At 46.4% G+C, this 18,916-nt stretch overlaps 4 protein-coding genes across 4 annotated transcripts; 3 read left to right on the top strand and 1 right to left on the bottom strand.

The window, feature by feature from the left end:
- The first annotated feature begins 412 nt into the window (after positions 1–412).
- Positions 413–2,138, top strand: LOC128306978 (zinc finger protein-like 1 homolog). Its single transcript, XM_053044663.1, has 5 exons — positions 413–634; positions 751–862; positions 974–1,167; positions 1,259–1,484; positions 1,579–2,138. Exons 1-5 carry the CDS (start codon positions 533–535, stop codon positions 1,875–1,877), a joined length of 933 nt encoding a protein of 310 aa, XP_052900623.1. The 5' UTR covers positions 413–532; the 3' UTR covers positions 1,878–2,138.
- Positions 2,139–2,419: 281 nt separating this feature from the next.
- Positions 2,420–4,805, top strand: LOC128306596 (uncharacterized). Its single transcript, XM_053044148.1, has 5 exons — positions 2,420–2,434; positions 3,042–3,430; positions 3,528–3,728; positions 3,791–4,585; positions 4,655–4,805. Exons 1-5 carry the CDS (start codon positions 2,420–2,422, stop codon positions 4,803–4,805), a joined length of 1,551 nt encoding a protein of 516 aa, XP_052900108.1.
- A 2,721-nt stretch (positions 4,806–7,526) lies between these two features.
- LOC128306973 (daxx-like protein) lies at positions 7,527–11,515 on the top strand. Its single transcript, XM_053044659.1, has 2 exons — positions 7,527–8,391; positions 10,639–11,515. Exons 1-2 carry the CDS (start codon positions 7,527–7,529, stop codon positions 11,316–11,318), a joined length of 1,545 nt encoding a protein of 514 aa, XP_052900619.1. The 3' UTR covers positions 11,319–11,515.
- Positions 11,516–13,898: 2,383 nt separating this feature from the next.
- On the bottom strand, positions 13,899–16,209 carry LOC128307232 (synaptic vesicle glycoprotein 2B-like). The gene is made up of 8 exons (XM_053044986.1): positions 15,990–16,209; positions 15,752–15,914; positions 15,449–15,676; positions 15,250–15,388; positions 14,709–15,177; positions 14,440–14,599; positions 14,234–14,361; positions 13,899–14,159 (listed from the first exon to the last, which is right to left on the bottom strand). The coding sequence occupies exons 1-8, from the start codon at positions 16,207–16,209 to the stop codon at positions 14,104–14,106; spliced, it is 1,563 nt and encodes a 520-aa protein (XP_052900946.1). The 3' UTR covers positions 13,899–14,103.
- Positions 16,210–18,916: the final 2,707 nt, after the last annotated feature.

Here is an 18,916-nt window from a genome sequence, read left to right as displayed (position 1 = left end):
AAAAGATGGTTTGCCATAAATAATTGATTGGAAGATTCCGGTGCAGACACGCCCAAACGGACGGCTTTGTGCACTGCAGTTGAACCGAGAGTGCATTGTGAACCCTACGTAACCATTCAAATCTTTTAGCTGTCAAACTCTGATATCACAACATCAAGAGCAAGACAATATTAGGAGTTTATAATTCAGATATTCGACCCCCGAAACAAAGCGAGCGTAAAGAATGATCACAACAGTGAAGTATTTTATGAATTTCTCAAACGCGTAAGCTAAAAAAGTGCGTAATTTACCAACATTTACATCACGGACCGGCTTCCGTGGCTGTCAGTTTTGTCTGTTTTTTCTTGCTTTCCTTCGTTAGAGTGACAGCTCGCATCGTACCGCATGATCCAACCTGGCCAGAAACTTTAACAACGAGACGTGGCTAGCCACAACACTGTCGGTGCGGAGTTAGGAAAAGAACGGTAGTAAAGAGACCCGAAACATTAATTAAAATTAAAAAAGCAACACACAACGCTAGTAGCAAACGATAATGGGTCTCTGCAAGTGTCCCAAGCGCCAGGTGACGACGCAATTCTGCTTCGAGCATCGGGTGAATGTGTGTGAAAACTGTATGGTAGTGAACCACACGAAGGTAAACATTACGGGTCCGTGCGGCACCCTAGAAGGACGATAAGTTTCAACATATCATCCCATAAACATTAACATGTTACGCATTGTTTGGCTTCCTTTTTCTTTGCACGAAAACAGTGCACAGTGCAGTCGTACATACAGTGGTTGAAGGATAGTGATTTCGACTCCAACTGTACCCTGTGCGGAAGTCCACGAGATAGTGACGATTGCGTTCGGCTCATATGTTACCGTAAGTGTGTTGTTAGCAGCAGCAAACAGTTTCGCAATTCTATCATTTTAGAATAATAAATTACGTTTTCTTTTCATGTTTTGGCTGCGGTTCGTCACTTGCTCTTTGCAGATGTCTTTCACTGGAAGTGTCTCAATGCGCGACAGCAAATGCTACCCCCAAATACGGCCCCCGGTGGCCATACCTGTCCGATCTGCAGTGAACCACTGTTTCCGCTCAGCAATCTGGTGTCGCCGGTTGCGGACGTGCTGCGCGTACGGCTCGGTCAGGTGAACTGGGGCCGGAACGAGCTTGGCCTACCATTGGTAAAGAATAGCCGCATCAAACCCGCACACAGGCTGGAAAACGGTTCCTTGCATAATTTCGTGTTTTTTTTTTCTTTTGGATGCATTTTAGATTTTGGATGATAAGCACGATAAAAGCTACACGGAAGCTTCGTCTAATCCATCGGTGGATCTGATGGCAAGTCAGAACGGTAGCGCCATGACGGGATACAGTGACGTACACGGGATGATGTCCCAGGGCCGGACAATAGGGACCAACAGTACGAACCAAGCGTCCAGTAAGGAACGGCCCGAAACACCCCATTCGGTACTCAATCTCGATCCGTACGTTAATATCGGTAAGTCATTGTTGGAATGAACGACGAACCCATCGTAGCGCTTAGAAGGCTCTTACTCAACGCATTGCTTTGTATATCCCTTATTTCTATACAGCAAACAGTCGGCGATCAACTCTGCTCGCCCGGGAACCACCGATCGGTGGTTCGGATCGGGACGACAACAAGTACAAGCGGCGCACACCGAAAGAAATCTTTTCCCGGTGGTCCCGTCGGCTGTACGCACCATCCGCCCGTCCCGTATGGCGAAAAACGTGGTTCCTGTTCGCGACCGGTCTGCTCGGTTTCGTCTGCATCGTATACGTGATGGCAACGATCAGCCGGGGCGAGGAACACGGTGACCGGGAACTCGGTGGTTTCATTCCGAATCGCAACCTACCGCACGCCGAAGAGTGACGATCCCTGGTCGGATAATAAGAAGAACGGAGAGAGAGAGCTTATCCATCAAAACATTCTGCTCGCAATTGTGATGTGTTGTACTCGGTGACGAAGATCAAGTGTATGTATATGTGCTTGTATGCGTGTTTGTATGAGTGTGTGCGCGAAGGAAAGGTATGAAAGAAACCCTGTTATATATGCGCTAGTGGGGGAAGGCAGGTAGCACTAGGAGCTGTGTAAGGAAATATTTTATTTGTTTTCATTTACAAGAAAAAAGTACATTTACGTATTAACATTCAATTAAAGATACATTATTATTGCGTTATATTACAAAAAAAAAACAGTGTGTACGGTTCTCCTAACCATTGCCGGCAGGAGTGTCCGAAAACCGTCGTCGTGATGAATCACGTCTTCGCGGTGGGATATCGATGAATCGTCGTCGTAGCGTAAAGTCACACGATATAATCCACTGGCAACGAATGATCGCAATTGCGACAGATATTAAGTCACCATTATGTGCCTGACTGTCTGATAGTTGCTGGGATGGGATGGAGAAAAACATGAGAAAAAAAGCTGTGAGTGGAGTTTACTTTATAAAATACTTTTTTATTCTTACATTCTCTAGCACATCTTAACGAAGGCAATATATTTTGGTAAAAGATCTCAAGTCAAAACTATTTAAATTAATTGATAGAATATTACTTTAAACAAAACTTCTCATTAAACACTAACGTGTCAAATAAAATCAATTAACAAGTGATATAAATCAATTTAAAAAAAGAAGAAAATTAAAGATAATATCACACACTCACTTTAAAGTACAAAACGCTAAGACAGACTGTCGCAATGGTATGGTTTACTCATAAAGTAGCAGCAATGTACGGTCATTAGATATAATTATTTACACTTTTCTCAGGCAATTAGGGCAACGGGAACCAGATAAATTAAGTTTGAGAAGAATAGGAAACAGCCACAACAAATGGTAGCCAGCAGGAGATAGAAACACTAGCAGCGAGGGACCATTAAAGCGCATATAACCGGAAACGGGCCGGTTCCAAATCAATGCATCGATGCACATTGTGCAATGCAACGTTCGCAAATGAACTTGGCGACATATTTTTGCTCGTACGCGGAACGGTTTTTTGCAGATATGGGTTTTTTTTTTCTTCAACGCACCGTAAGGCCGTTGGCAGCCAGTTGCTGGTTAGCGCTAGTTGGGATAAGAGGTTTTTTAGTGATCGAAAAATGAGGTGGATTAACTGCTTAACGCTGGTGGTGATTTTGGTGGAAGTGTTTTACGGAGTCCGGTTTGCTAGTGGCGCAGAAATTGGTTCCGAACCGGACCTAATGATATCCGCGGACGGTATTCTGGACGCACAGCTGATGCCCATTACTTATTTAATGCTGGACGGTGTGTGTGAGATGGGCACCCATGGTGGTGGTGATTGTGGTCAGGATAAGGGTGCCGAAAGTCGTGCTGAACCGGACCGAACGGAGGAGGGACCACCGCACGAACTCGGATCAAACGATGCCAGCTACAGTAGTGCGCTTTCCACGCTGGAATTTCATCGGTAAAAGGGGAATATTTGTTGAATGTTCTGACTTATGATAGCAGTTGCGTAAAACAAAAACCTTTTCTCTAACCAAATTCGCTCTGTTTCGCCGCAGGACGATGATCAACCTTTACCGCTGCAAGGGTTTCCTGGCCAAGCGCATCATCAACGTGTACCCGGCGCAATCTCAACTGTTCAAACGCATGAGCTCAGCGATGCCGAACGGCTCCTCGCCGGTGATGAACGCACCGCAAGACCCTACCGATGGAATGCTCTACGATCCGGGCTCTTCAGGATACAAAGAATGGCTCACCAAGTACGTATACCAGGTGCTTTAGTTGCTTCGCTCTGTTAATCTCCTCTATCTCGTGTTTGCAGGACCTCCACACTGGATGACATTTATGCGAATTTTCTCTCCACGCGCAAGGGGAATGATACGCTGAATCGAAGTCTTCAGCATGCCAGTATCCACCGGCAGTCGGAAACGCATCATCCCACGTCGAATCCGCGCCTCGGCCAGGACGAGTACTTCGACGAGGGTATCATTACCGGGTACGCGATGCAACCGGATCAGATTGGTAGTGTGCAGGGTGGTGGTGGCGCACCCGTTGGTAACTACGACCGTTACGGACCGTACGGTGCGAACGACCTGCAGCTGAGACAGTCCAAGTACCAGCGGGGCCTGCTGCAAGGGGAAGCGGACGGTGGCGGGTATGAGGCATCGCGCGGTGACTACGCCTACCACCCTCATCATCACGCGCCGGTGGTGGAGTACGAGGAGAAAGCGGTCGATAAGAGTTTGCTCGGCCTGAAGGATCTGTTCGACATCGCGCTGACAACGCTCGCGTACCTGTCGTTCGGGATGTTCATACTGCAGGTGATCATGTGCATTACGATGACGAAAAGTGACTCGAACATGATGATACTGCCGACCACCGCGGAGGTGGAGGTGGAGGACGAGGAGGCACGTCGTGTGGCGCGTGCGCTGCACGTGGAGGGGTCGGGTAGGGCGCGGGAACTTAACCAGCTGGCGATGTACGTGGTCGATTCGATCGATACCATCGGCAGGAACGGGCCGGAACAGGATCGCTGTCTGCACGCATGCCTCTGCAAGGCGAACAGATTTTCCCGCAACCTCACCAGCATCCCGGGATATTGGATCAGTGTATGGAGGTGAGTAATGTTTGTTTTATTTGTTTTTTAAAAGCAGTTTGTAGAGTGCCTTACTAACAACCTTTTTAGCTTCGGCGTATCCTGGCTAGCTCGCTACAAGCATCCCTCGAGAAACTTACCAGAGTTTGCGTTGAAGTGCATGAGCGCGGCCCTGATAGGTCTTGGCAATGGCAAGTGCACAGAACTTTATCCCTGTGGAGGCAAACAATCTAAAGCCTAATATAGATAACCTTATAGCGGTAGTAGTTTCGCTCTCAGCTGAATTTCATAATCGATTTTAAAATAAACGTCTGCCCTACTCTAGCATGCCTTCGCCTATCGCAAACGTTCAACATTCGAACTAGAGTTGGGTCACAAGAACTAACCCTGTACAGTTCGATCAGGTTAGATAAAGTGTACGAACGAACTTTCTTCGTAAAATTATGAATTATTAGGAAATTAAATGTTTAATGTAAAAGTAATTAAACAAACTTGACTGGTTGACAGATTAGGCGGACTTCTCGTCGAATGTAGGAGCATATAGTGACGGAATGATGTGAGACACACATTTTCTGATAGACAAAAGACCGAAAGATCTGTACCGTTCCTTTAGTTATTCACAAGAAACGATGCAAAACTAATAATTTACCCTCAATCTGCACGTTTAGCTTCGCTAAGAAAGAAGCCTTTAAAACCGTTTAGGATTTGAAGCATCACATGGAGGAGATTACACCTGTTTCACCACGCGCGTCTTACATTATCAGCTTGTCAATCCCGCCGGACTGCTTCGTGGTTTGAGTTGAGCGGTAAATAAGCTGTAGACGTTCTTTTTCACTAACACACGCGCAGAGACACTAACTGACCCACGAAGGATAAGCAATAGTAGTAGCAGGTAGGGTACCAATCGAGGGAAGACTTTCCTTGATTTACGATGGATTACAACATAACCTGGTGGAAATCTCCCCTCACCTAGCGAAACAACAGCTACAACGAAAAGAAGACAAAAAAAAAACACCCGGAACAAAAGGGAAATGATCTCTTAGTAAACATCAATTAGGGCTTGCATCGTTTGTTCGTTCCCATCAAAAAATTTTAACACAAGCACACACCCACACACACACCGTATTGCCCTCGGGTGAGGGCGGCAGGCACAACAAACCGTAATCAATCTGCTCACTGTGACAGAATCCATTTTTCTTGCTCGTTTTGTTGTTGTGGTTGTTCGTAAGAATTTTTGTGAGATTCATGGTTGCGTGCTTACCTAAATTGGATAAATCAAATACATTTTCACCAATCCTTCCCACCTTCCTGCATGCGCGCACCCCCTGAAGGGGGGTGGCGCATATCGAATGGTGCTTTATCTTTCCCTTTGCCTGTGGAAGTTGAGCAGTTATGCAGTTTTACCTTTGGCGTGGGATTTATGAATCGTGAGTCGACCGATTTTAGTGCTACTTTGCTTCAGCGTTACTGTGTTGGAGGAGTGGTTGTCGGCGGGTTTTTATTGGAAGGGTGTGTGTGTGCGGAGATAATGGTGAAGGATAACACTTTGTTACCGCAACTGTTAAATACTCATAATGTAATAGTAATAGGGACGGATCCTTGAGACGTTTAGTCAAACCGGTGTATAGGCAGGGGCAGAAGATCTTTATGTAAGAGACGTACGCGCTGAGGCTCTTCGAATATTTTACTGGAGTTGTTGGACATGGTTTCTGGTTAACCTGTCGGATATTCATTACTTCCCAATATCATAAGAGTTCCATTTGCTGACATCCTCAGGAAATATTCTCAGGAGTTCTCATGTACATGGTGTTTGGCCGGACAACCCGGCTGGACTTTAGCAGCGTCCGTAAGATGGGTGCTAAATCGCACGTCAGCACCCACCGAGAGCAACAAAGGAAACTCAACATCAGCCGCGCACCACGTGTGTTTGCGTGCCGCGGAAAGGTGAGCAAGGCGTGCAGCCGGTGGATGGCACGAATTACTTCGCGTCGTCCGGTGCGGAAGAAATCTTCACCTGGAAAAGCATTAAAAGCACCGGCAGGTACCGCTTGTCTGTATTCCCCCTCCCCCCACCTCGGGACCGGGGGTTTTTCTTCTTTCACTGGAACACCGCACCAGAACGCAGCCGGCCATGCAGCAAAGGGAAGCCATCCATATAGCGTGCGCTGGTAGCGCGAAAAAGGGTGTCCCGGGAAGGTTTCCATATTTCATCGCGCGCGTTTTTCCACGGTGGGCTGGCCCCCACCGACCGTTTAGGGGTTGAAGTATGGGCAAGGATGGATGATGAATGAATCGTGCTACGATTGGTCTTCGCCTTGTGCTGCGAGATGCTGTGCACCGTCATGGCGAAAGAGATCACCGGCTGGAGCGCTTCGGTTTTTAGTTTTTGTTTGCCTTTTTTATTCCCGATGCTATCGGCGCGGATAATCCATCTCGTTCGCGCTCCGGGTCGTGCCGCCGGCTGTTGTCTTCTGTTTACCTCTTAGGACGCATTTTTCTCACCTATGGCATCGAGTATTTTTCGGCTAAGCGTCGTGGACACTATTGAGCGAACACGGCGTACTGGTCTGCTCAATTCCGTTCACGGTTCAGTGACGAACAGTTGCAGACGAGTAATTATGCGATAATGTCATCCTGCGTGTCGGGTAGGTGATACACGCATCTATAAACTCACCTTTGTTTGAGTGTTTGGATCATTATGCAAAACGTGTTTGCGAATTGAGTTTAAGCCGATGCTTAAGTGATTATTTACCGGACTGTTAGTGATCAGCGAAGATCTCTGTTGTGTTGTGCGTTCGCGAAGAATTTGTGTACATACTGGTTTGCTGCAATAGTGTATGGCAAGTGAAGTAATACATAATAGCTCAATAACTTCCCGTGTGTATCTCCGCTCAAGCGTTCAATTACGGTCCTCAATCAATCGAGTGTAGTGTTGTGTCCTGCATAAAAAAAAGAAGACACAATGAGTAATAATAGCATCCTGAGTCATAGTACTACGCTTACATCCGATTCCGACCATGAAGAGCATGAGTCTGAAACGACTTCAACCTCCGAGCAGAAACTGCAGCAGTTGCTGAAGAAAAATGTTAACTGGTCTTCGACCGGTGTTGTGCCTCCTGCACCAGACACGGCAGAGTTCTCCGAAGGATGTTGCATTAATATCGATTCCAACATGTCTCCCGATGCCGGACATCAAAAATCCCTCCCAAGCTTCTACATCGAACGGTTGCTCGGTTTCGGAAGCGTGAACCATACTGCGCCGGCCAATCCTGGTGGCTGTCACTCAAAGGAGTACCCCCTGATGGAGACACTGCTGAACGTCTCCAAACTAAGCGCAGGTGAAAAAAGTTCCGCTTCCACCGGTACACCGGCAAGCCTCTGCTCAACACCACCATCCGGCAGTGCCATCTCGATTGCCAGCGAACGGGAATGGTGCGGTGCGTCCACCTCCCTGGCGGCACTGTCCCCAATTGGGTCACCGCCGCCGGAACAAACTCTCCCAGGGTCTGCCCTAGAGTCGGTGACACAATCCCCATATAATCGATCCTGTCTCGCCTCAATAGTCTACAATCAAGCAGGACAGCAATCAATCCCGGGTCGTAAGGTTAACGCCGTGTACATAGCCTGGCCGGAAGGCAGAACGCTGGAAGTGAATCTGAACCGTTTTCAGCGGAAGGTGCTGTCGCACGGTACGCATGATCTGGCAGCGTACGGTAAATGGCAACCGGAACCGTTGACGACGCCACATCTGCTGCAGGAGCGTCCCACACACAAACCGAACCTCTCCAAGCTCAACATCAGCAGCGATCCGTACTTTCATTTGCAAGGTAAGATCTTTTGCCTAATATAGTAAGAGTGTAGCGTAAAATAACCTTAACATGTGAGACAGACATACCCGTTTTACTTGTTTGTTGAAAACCTTGAACATTTGAAACTAAAGTTAGGAATGGGAAAATTGATAATACTAACATATTTTCTATGGCAATAACAACGTGCAATGGACGATAACGACTCAAACACGATTTCGGTAATATTTGTTTCAACAAACACAAAAAATCAAAAGACGGTGACTTTTTTTTAAACCCGCTACTCTATATAAAGTATAAACGATGGTGATAACAAGCCAAACTCCTTATTCACGATTTGTACACAGCACCAGTTCGAATGGTTTAAAAGAACATTAGATGCATTTGTGTGGTACAGCGTACAAACTGGCTCATAAAATACGCTTAGTGAGCCATTTTGTTTTCATTATCAACGAAACCACTCTTTCGTTGTGTTGGTGACGAAAGCTTTTTCGTGCGTATCGATCGGTGTGCGATCGGTGCATTATCTCTGCCACACACTGTCGCTCCTTTATCAGTCTGTATTGACGCATGTAATGGTTGCGTGTTAGTTGCAATCGAAGCTTGATTACGCTTTGTTCGGTTTTCTCACACCTACGCACTCGATTGCAGCATACCCAGCCTGGCTGTTTAATATTAGCGTACGAGATTCTCTGTAAATCGGTAAATTAAACCAATTAGGAACCTATACACTGTTGTCCGATGTGACGACCGTTGACACGAAGAGAAAAAAAAGTATCCAATACACGAAATGTGATAAAAACCGAACAATCAACAGCTGGCCACAATACGTGTTCTATTTGCTTTGCTGGTTAGCGTCCTATACTCGCACGTCCTAAGCGGTTCTAATCGATGGTGCATGAGCTGAATAAGACGTTCGCCGCTACGACCAAAAGCCACAACCGTGCAAACAGTTCAGCCGCCTTATTGCCTCTTCTGCTGAAGCTTAATTTTCGTTTATTGATCGTCATTGAGCTGTTTAGGCCTCTTCGCCACATACGCACGCGGGACACAGACCGACGACGACGATAAGTAAACGACAAACAAACGGATTGAAAATTGTTTAATGATGCTGCATATTGGTGCGAACCGCGCACCGTCTTCTTCTGCTGCCTGATTATGGTAGCCTCACTGGATGATGTAGGCTCGATTAGGCTTCCCCTGCTCCATCCCCAGTGTAAGAGAAAGCACGATCCAGAGGTGTAGCGCTTGGCGGTTGATGGTATCCCTCCTCACACACAGCCGGAGGGGGGATGGTGTGTGCAAGGACCCTATATTCCTTTCTCTTCCGTGTTTGTTTGTTCTCGGCTCATTGAGCAGTGTGGAATTTTATAAGGTGTTAATTACGGTGCTTTTCTACACTGTTGGTACGCACTGTTTGTTTGCATGGGCGATGAAACCGGTCATCATCCCAAGCGCGCCGCATTGGCCCCCGGGACAGGGACTCCGGCGGGCCCCAGCTAGATATTGTCACGGTGTGTCATCTCAGTGTCGCGCTGGAATGTCGTAAGTGGTAAAAATCACACCAGCCATCCTTCTGTGTGCGGGTTGTTAACTTTATTACCTCTTCATTTTAGGCCAGCAAAGCCCGGTTCTAGGGACGTTTCGGATGAAGAAGACAACTGGCCAAACATGAAACAGTTCGTTGCGATCAATGGGAAATGATTATCGCGTGTAAACAGATAATTGTTGTACAAACACGTCTGGCAGAACTGTTTAACCAGTAGAAGATTAGTGGAGAAACGTTACCAGACTGCATCAAGCTATGCACCGTAACGTCCAAGCACAAGAGAGTGCATTCGTTAGAAGTCTCCAGGTGCCATGTGTGTTTTTCTTTATTTGTTTATAATTTGATGGCCGAAGAGAGGATCGATCGAGTCACAAATGCACAAAGCAGACAAAGAGGATCAATATTATAATACGACTGTCTTAGCTGACATGAAATGTCTATAAACAGTTGAGATTGTAATAGGACTTGCAATAGAAAATACTAATATTTCACAAAAACAATAGTCACGTACGTCTACATTTTACAAGGATTTATCGCATCAAGTTTGAAGATAGTCCATTACTGAGGAACCTTTACTTTTGTCTATATACGGTATCACAACTATAGTAGATCTTTTGCATTTTTTTGCAAGACATTATAGTAAGAATCATAACTGTGTTAATAATCCATTAAGAAATGGTACATCTGAATGATAACTACAACTACGTTGTCTCTTTCAGCCTCCTCGCTGGTGAAGCGCTACCGGAAGCAGAACCGGGAAAGAAAACCGCGCCAGGCGTACAGTGCGATGCAGCTCGAGCGTCTCGAGGACGAATTCCAGCGGAACATCTACCTGAACGTAAACAAGCGCTTCGAGTTAGCGCAATGTCTCGGGCTAACCGAAACCCAGATCAAGACCTGGTTCCAGAACCGGCGCACCAAATTCAAGAAGCAGCAAGACTCACGCAACAAGCGTGAACAGCGGCAACAGGCACAGTTGATCGCCCAGTGGCTGTTTCAGCCACAGCAAGTCGGTAGCATCCCGCTGGACGGGCAGTTTCAACCGGTATCCCGGCTGCCGGTAATGCCCACCCATCGTTCATCGCTGGCGCTCGCCCAGACCACACTCCAGTCGGCACTGATGGCACCGTACCATCTGCTACCACCTGCACCATTGACCGTTCCGCTGCAACAACAGTCGCAACAACAGCAGCGTGCCTTGGAGAAAGGACCTCGCATTGTTGCGCCGGTGTACGCGGTGCGCTCCTCGACCGGTGTGCCAGTGTTTCCCAGCCCCGTACCCTTTGCAACGAGCATGGTACCGATGGGGGGAACCATCGCAAAGGCCCCGGGTGAAACGTCGACTAAAAGTGCACCAGAAACGATAGCGCCGGATGAGAAGGTTAACGTGCAATGTTAGTTGAATGTATTGCTAACGCCATCTGTTTGCCCAGTCCGGTGGAACGGTACCGACGAAGGTTTGCCAAAATGGTACCGAAATGTAATTTTCCAACGTAACATTTTGAGCTTTAAGACATTTTAAGAGAATCTGCAAAAGACATCAACTGTTTTAACGCTGGAAGGGTGTTGCATTTTCAAATAGATGATTTAAACCAGACGGAAAGGTAATAAATCAATAATTCATTCTTCATTTCTAAAAATTAGAGTTACATATTTTGTAGATAAACAATGGGTTTAATTCACTAGTGTAATGGTATTTTTAAATGAAAGAATTAAGAACGTTGCACCACGGAAATTCCTCCTTCCTTCTCGATAATGTTATAAAGATTAATTTCCCTACTTGAAGGCTGCATTTTGGTTGAATTTACTAAAAGTGTACCCACATACGTTTGAATCGTCTTGCGCTGACGTTTGTGCCTAGTTGTATATGTTTCAATAGCCACGTATCATCAAAGAATTGTTCATGTTACATAATTGATTGTTACATTTGAATAAGCTTTTTGAAGAATTTTCGTTGAATGTACGCCACAAAAGTATGATGTTTTCGAAATGTAAGCAAGGAAACGGAACGTCTTAGTTCTTAGCTGTGAAAAACTGGCTTAAACGAAAGACGATTCGTACGTAGCGGCACGCGATTCGATGGCGACGGCATTAGGTCGGAATGTAGGTCGACGAAATGGAAAAAAGCAAGAGACTTGAAGAGGAACGCCATAATCTACGATGCAATGTGTTCCCACGACTATCAAATATCGTCAAGCTGTTCCAGAGCTATTTAAACGAGCTGCCAGCTGATGGACAACTACTGTCAACATTTGCCACCAGGAATATTCTGTGCGAAAGCGAGATGGACCTGGATATTATCTTTTCCACACAAGAGAATCGTGACTAGGGGTTGAAAGATTCAGGGTAGAACACCATTTAGTAAGAGTTTATGATGGTATGCAAGGCACTTCAAGGAGATCTAGCTGCGCGAGGGACATTCTTACAGGAACCGAAGATGTTAAAAACTAGTATTCCTTGCAGTACACAATTCTTAGCAGAATAAAACCCAATCGATGTATAGTAGGCGAGATGAATTTTGTTTATTATAGCTTTGCTGCTCTTGAGAGGATATCGAAGCCGTTGTATTCGTGTATCTTCATGGCATCGTCTTCCATCTGTTCCTTTCGGTGCGTTGCGGTATATTTACACGATTTGTACGTCAGTCTGGTTTACAACGAAGACGCGCCGTTCAAACTGTCCAGCAACTTGTAAGTACGCCGACAGCGTGATTTTCTCTGGTTTCAAGTATAGGATACCGCATACAGCGCCTAATATTCTTCCATACGTGCCCATGAATCGGCCTGCCACGATGTAGACCAGCGTGTTCGGCATCATCGATTTGTTGTACCATGGGACCGGGGCAGACAAAACTCGGCAGGATGTGTTTGGCTGTACTGCGACTGTACCATCCCGCAGCATGATCACCGCAAACATTCCTAACGAACCGCTAACGACGCCGATATTAATTGTTGGTGTTTCCACAAACGTGCCGATACTGGGTGTCTCCCACCAGAGATCAATTTTTTGTGTAAACTTATTTTCCGCCATGTTTGCTATTTTCTAATTTGTGAATTTTCGTAGTTTTAGGTTTTTTATTGTTGGAATTTTAATGTTTGCACTGATTAAGCTGCACTGACCACGAGAAAACTGTGAATCAAAATGGATGGCTTGGATCAAAATGTACCAGCTGTCATGGCGGGTTAACTGTGCGCGCCGTTGCTAAGTAACGAAGCAAGTTTGCAGCAGCCTACTGTGATGCATTTTGAAGCTGTCAAATGGGAATGCTTTAACCGTTGTGCCAATTGGACACTTTCATCTTCTTCCTGGACCGACATCTTCGTGTATTCCATACACGAAATCTGTGAAAAGGTAGGTGAAAATCCATCGTGAATAAGGTTGTAGCACTGCCGATAATCCCGGTGCCGTAGAATCGGGACAACTATCATTAATAGCATTTTCTTTCATTCGTAGGTGTTGGTCATTAACACAACCTGGAAGGTGTCATGAGCTCTTCCGAAAGATTCCAACAAGACACGACATGCAGCATATACCATAGCCTGAGATACGTCCGATAGTCCTCTATCGACGTCATTTTTGAGCGGCAGGTGCTATGGACACTATTTGGCGGACACCCACGAGGAAGCTGAGGTGTTTGGCGAAGCAGTCATCCTGACGGTGCTCTAGGCTGCTGGACCTAGGAATTGGCGATCAAGCTATATCAGTGTGCTGTAGTAGTGCAGAATACGTCGAAGCAGTTCGAACCACCATAGTATTTTCCTTAATTCTCATGATGAAGAATCCAAGTTCCCGGTAGAGTGCAGTTTGCTATGTCTCACGCAAATGAAACTGGTCTATATTGATTACTAATGAGCACAATTCGCCACGATACGCTCAGATGTCATCCGGTCATGAGTTCGGTATTAGACGGTCGTTTCTTACAAGTCCTGCATAATGACTTCATGGTTGTGCTATATTTCAAATTTCTTTTGTTTTCCTTTCACTTTGCGTTGTTTTCATACATCACTGTCTATCTGGCTGTCTCATCGCATGTTACTCAGATAGTTTCCGCTTACGCTACTGTAAAATACTGCCTGTTTATACAAAGGTAGAATATATCGATGTGGTGGATTACTGTTACTTTTTACACTAAAGTGACCGCTAATGTTAAAATCGGAGAGTTGTTGAGTTTTGTTATCGCTCTGCTACTGAAGAGCCGTAGTTCCGGTGTTGGGTAGAAAAAAGCACAATATTGCGCTACCTGGAAATGGGTGAAGGATTAGTAGGCGTATTATGTAGAATGTGAAAGGTGAGCAACACAAAGAGGTACCTTACCGAAGAGCATAATCGAAAACAGCACTATCGGAACAAAACAGTTCAAGTCAACGAGAAACCCGAACAGAAGGTTTCCAAGCAACGCTCCACAGCGACCAAAGGTAAGGGAAAATGCAGCCGCCATTACTCTGTGATGTGAGATGTTGATGTAATCATTTTGGATATCTTTTAGGCAGCTGTTTGTTTCGCTGTACAACTATACTCACCGTAGATTGGTTGGAAATAGATCCACCATTACGCAGTACACGGTGCTGATCCCCATGGAGGTAAGTGCTTCGAAAATGCAGGAAAAAATGAGATTTTGCGTCGAGTTGCCAACGTACGTGAGTCCGACAGTTACGAGACCAGCCACCGTCAGACTGAATACTGTGTTTGGTTTTGTTTGGAAAGGGGAAGATAGCAAACAGCAAGTGCGTGCAATATGAGTACGGAAGGTGGAACAAAGAAAATGGCTGCGATGTGATGCGCTACTCACTGAGAAAGAACTTTGCACCAAGCCGATGCACACACAGCGGCAACCAAAGGCTCGTCGGGATGCAGGCCATACCCAGCAGTAGCGTATGCCAGTACACCTTCGTGTCAATGGGCGTGCCGCAAAAGTCGTCGACGAGCGTATCGTTCACGTTCTCGAGCACTATCGACGAAACGTCACAGACGGATACGGTTGCGTTCGGGTACCGCTTCTCGTACACCTCGAACCGACCGAACAGCTCCGGAAACCAGATCATCAGCGTGTAGTAGCTGGTGGTGATACCGAACTGGATCAGACAGGCGAGTGCGGTGTTGCGCCTAAATTCGGCACTGCAGAGCGCTTTCGTCTGCTCCCATATTTCTGGCAGCAAGATCTTCATGTGCTTCGGATCGTGTATGTTGAACGTGCGGATCGAGCGGTTGTGCGTTTCCATGATGGTGTTGCTCCGGTCCGACTCCTTCAGCCGGCCAACCTGAAACGGTGGATGGAAATGGTAGAATCAGATGTCTCAATGGCGGTTCTGGCCTGACGTGACCACACTTACCGGACACTCGTTACGGTCACGGCCTGTGTTGGTCTGGTAGATATCCTTCAGTATCTCTAGCGCAAGCGCCGGTTCACCGCACTCGATCAGAAACTTTGGACTCTCGGGAAAATACAACAGCCACAGTCCTAGTAGAAGGCTACAAGAAGTGCATCAAGGTGAGTGCTGATCAAACATGGCCCCACCGTGCGTCGTTTACCTTGGAATGGAACAGAGTGCTACGAACAAATTCCAGCTACCGAACATTACACCTCCATCTGCCGTCCCGAAGTGGAATGGCAGCGGTATGATGAGCCATGCAATACACGGCAGCGCCACAATACCTAGCGTCCAGAACAGCTCCATCCAGCAGAGTATTTTTTCGCGGTATGCCGTCGGTTGAAATTCGCCCAGGTACGGAAAGCAAATGCCCATCGCACCGGTAATGCTGGAAATAGTACAAACACGCTATAAGTCCTCCGCAACCAATATTCGGAACCTTGGACTAGTCTGTTCCACTCACGCAAACCCATTGATGAACCGAAGAAACATGAAGATGGGGAAAATTTGTGCTGCCGTTGACAGTAGACCGATCGTACCGTCTAGCAGCAGGGCGGCAATTAACACGATCCGTCGTCCTTTTGTGTCCGCCAGACAACCCCAGAAGTAAGAACCGACGACCATACCTGAGGAGGGTGGAAGATGTGGAACCATTACCAGAAGCTACCCCGCGTATCCTTCAACTTCAGGGCCGGACTTACCAAGCATGGGGGCCGCCGTTAGCCAACCCTTATCCTCCGACGTCATACGAAAGTCGCAGGTAGCGGACGGCAATACGAACGACATCACGGTAATGCCGATGGCCGTGTTGGCGTATATTAATCCGCATAATGCCAGCAAGCGATAATGAAACCAACCGAACCCGGTAAGCGTAAGCGCTTGTTCGTAATCAAACTCGAAGCTACTGTAAATGTCGGACATTGCGAAAGCGTCCTCTACATTATCGGCTACGCTGCCGAAGAAAGACGAAATGAAGTTACGATGATGTCGTACTTTTGCCTTCAATTACACATTCACCGTGGTGTGGAGGCAGATTCACCTGAAGATACCTGTATAATGCAATGGAAAAAGAGAGAGACTTGATGATACTCTACGATGCAACGAGTTCCCGCGACTGACAAATCTCGTCAAGATGTTGTCAAGATGTTAGCAAAATAAAACCCAATCGATGTATGGTAGGCCATGTTGGGAATGTTGTGTATTACAGCTTTGCTGCTCTTGAGAGGTTCACCAAACTGTTATATTCGTGCTATTGCTTCCTTGGCTTCGTCTTCCTATTCGGGCGACTACAATAGCTTCTCTACCAACGCTCTGCGTCCATCTGTTCCTGTCGGTGCGTTGTGGTATATTTACATACGAAGGTGTCACTATTTGCTACAGAGTCGTTGGAAGTCATCAGAAGAAGATGCGTCATAGAACTGTGAATCATAGTGATTTCGACGGTCTATCACAGACATCGTTAACTAATTGTGTCGGAACTAAGTCGTACTATTACATATGCTTTAATACATTGTCAATCACTACTACTATTGAACCCCAGTCGAATTCTACAACTACACACTCGGTTTACATCTAATACTGCTGCAACTACTTTCGTCACCACTACAAGAATACGTCAAGATGTGATCATGATTGCACAATCATCATGTTTATCGTTTGTCATAGCAGTAGTGTACTGATTAGCCACTCTGGATCAGAAGTCAGGAATGCAGAGGTGAATAGCCAACAGGCTCAAATAAAAATAAAGGCTCTATGGGTAGAAGACAAAAATAACTCTATAGTCAAGGTATGAACCCCAACAGCAGTGATGTACTGATTCTTCTTTTAGGATCCAGCAGAAGAAGAGGAGACAATCAGACAGAAGAAGAATAAGGGTTTGTGTTTTACAAGGAGTTGAACTTCCCATCAAAGATTACGTACGGCTCGGGAATCAACACGCTCAAGAGGTTATGTAAGTGTAGCTACATACGCAAGATCACTGCACTCACTTGAAGTTTCCTATGTAAGTCGGGGCTATGTTCCGACAAACGATATTGATTGAAGACACTTTGATCGAAGCTGGATGCGTACACTGATCAGTTCTGTACAACAACGTTCTGACGCGCGTTGATTACGATGCCTCACTTATTGCTTTTAATGTTGCTGAATCACCGTAACGGTAACCACGGTTGGTATCAGCCTATACCCTTCTTTGGGGTATTGAGTCGATACACGAGCGGAAGGACACTTGACCACACACCACGACCACGTACGTCACGTTCTGTACACACGCGCTGCAGCGTCCACGTTATGTGCCAGCAAGGCAATATCACAAGCAAACCGCAAACACAAGGGACCTGATCGAGATCCCTGCAGGAGTCACCACCGTCACTGGGATGCGTTCAGATGTGCATAAAGCGCCCCACTCCTGTTTGCACGCACTCACTGGTACAGTTCGATCAGTGCGAAAGCACTACATCCGGTGCGGACATGGTGGAATGGACATGCTAGAATGCAGTTCACACCGACTGGCGGCAGACAACTGCTGATCGGAAGATGGCAACCTGAAGGTACCCGGACTCGGGACAGGCCAAACGGCTGAACCCCGTCACAAGAATAGGTACATGCGACCGTACGAGCCAATGCGCACTTGACACTATCAAAGTTTTGAAATAATGAGCTGTAAAAATAAATACTTTTCCCACCCGAATGCAGGATGCAGAGGCGAAATGGTGGTGAAATCGCTTGAAGTGTTCATGAGCCGGTGGTAGAGGCGGTGCCAGTAGATGTGAACTAGCTTTACACCGTAAAGCTAGCGTGCCAAAGCGGGACACACGGGAATACCAGATGGCAACAAGGATGGTGAACGTAGTGAACAAAACACAATGCGGGTACTTTCTTTTTGCCTGGGTGGTAATCCGCGCAGAGGCGTCGCAACCCGACAAATCAAGATCACGATCATACGTTTGCATGCTGCACCTTCAAATGCTCGCCCGCAACTTTCTTCGATCAACTATTTCCACCCTAATTTCCCCAACCTCTCGTTGCAGGATCTGCCCTGCCGGTCCGCGACAATATCGGTCGTTGGTGGACGAACTGCGCCCACAGGTTGAACTTTCCCAGTTGCCGTTTGTGTTGCCGTGCACAAGTGCAAGTGCAAGTGTTTTTTGCCACACGCTGAACGCTCAAACCCCTTTCTTGTTACACCCACAGCGAATCGGTAGCGTCTTGATATTATTAGAACAGCGAAGGGTTTTTTTGTGCTTGTTGTTTCTCTCGGTGATACTAGCGACCAGTAGAGAACGGGTTGTTACAATCGCTTGCTGCCTAATTATTTACAAAATTATGTCTTTTTGTTGTTGTGGGTTTTTGCTATGGTTGTCACCTATCATACAGAGCTGAGCGCACACGAAATAATAGTGGCTTCTTTGTGGTAAAAGCGTGTGTCTAAATGAGTTCAATGTTATTTTCTAGTTGATGTGCTTGTTTGCACGTCGGAGAGCTCGTTAATACTTTGCATATGATTAGACGAGCGGAGTTCCAGAGATTCTAGAGGTACATTAGGCTGTTGTGTAGGGAGATGTATAGCATAGAACCTGAGGCAACTCTAAAAAAAGGCACGTTTTACAGCAAAATATTCCCAACCACA

Source organism: Anopheles moucheti, chromosome X, assembly GCF_943734755.1.
Source record: "Anopheles moucheti chromosome X, idAnoMoucSN_F20_07, whole genome shotgun sequence".
Classification (NCBI taxonomy): domain Eukaryota; kingdom Metazoa; phylum Arthropoda; class Insecta; order Diptera; family Culicidae; genus Anopheles; species Anopheles moucheti.
The sequence above is the reverse complement of the archived record's forward strand: the minus strand, read 5'-3'. Positions and strand labels throughout refer to the sequence as shown.

Bases quoted from the DNA above. Each gene is read 5' to 3' on its own strand.
- LOC128306978 (XM_053044663.1), top strand. From the start codon at position 533: ATGGGTCTCTGCAAGTGTCCCAAGCGCCAGGTGACGACGCAATTCTGC. The intron at 635-750 runs GTAAACATTACG...GCACGAAAACAG, and splicing joins TGGTAGTGAACCACACGAAG to TGCACAGTGCAGTCGTACAT. The intron at 863-973 runs GTAAGTGTGTTG...TGCTCTTTGCAG, and splicing joins CGTTCGGCTCATATGTTACC to ATGTCTTTCACTGGAAGTGT.
- LOC128306596 (XM_053044148.1), top strand. The intron at 3,431-3,527 runs GTAAAAGGGGAA...GTTTCGCCGCAG, and splicing joins TCCACGCTGGAATTTCATCG to GACGATGATCAACCTTTACC. The intron at 3,729-3,790 runs GTACGTATACCA...TCGTGTTTGCAG, and splicing joins TACAAAGAATGGCTCACCAA to GACCTCCACACTGGATGACA.
- LOC128306973 (XM_053044659.1), top strand. From the start codon at position 7,527: ATGAGTAATAATAGCATCCTGAGTCATAGTACTACGCTTACATCCGAT. The intron at 8,392-10,638 runs GTAAGATCTTTT...TGTCTCTTTCAG, and splicing joins TCCGTACTTTCATTTGCAAG to CCTCCTCGCTGGTGAAGCGC.
- LOC128307232 (XM_053044986.1), bottom strand. From the start codon at position 16,209: ATGTCCGACATTTACAGTAGCTTCGAGTTTGATTACGAACAAGCGCTT. The intron at 15,915-15,989 runs GTAAGTCCGGCC...CACCCTCCTCAG, and splicing joins AACGGCGGCCCCCATGCTTG to GTATGGTCGTCGGTTCTTAC. The intron at 15,677-15,751 runs GTGAGTGGAACA...TACTATTTCCAG, and splicing joins CGGTTCATCAATGGGTTTGC to CATTACCGGTGCGATGGGCA.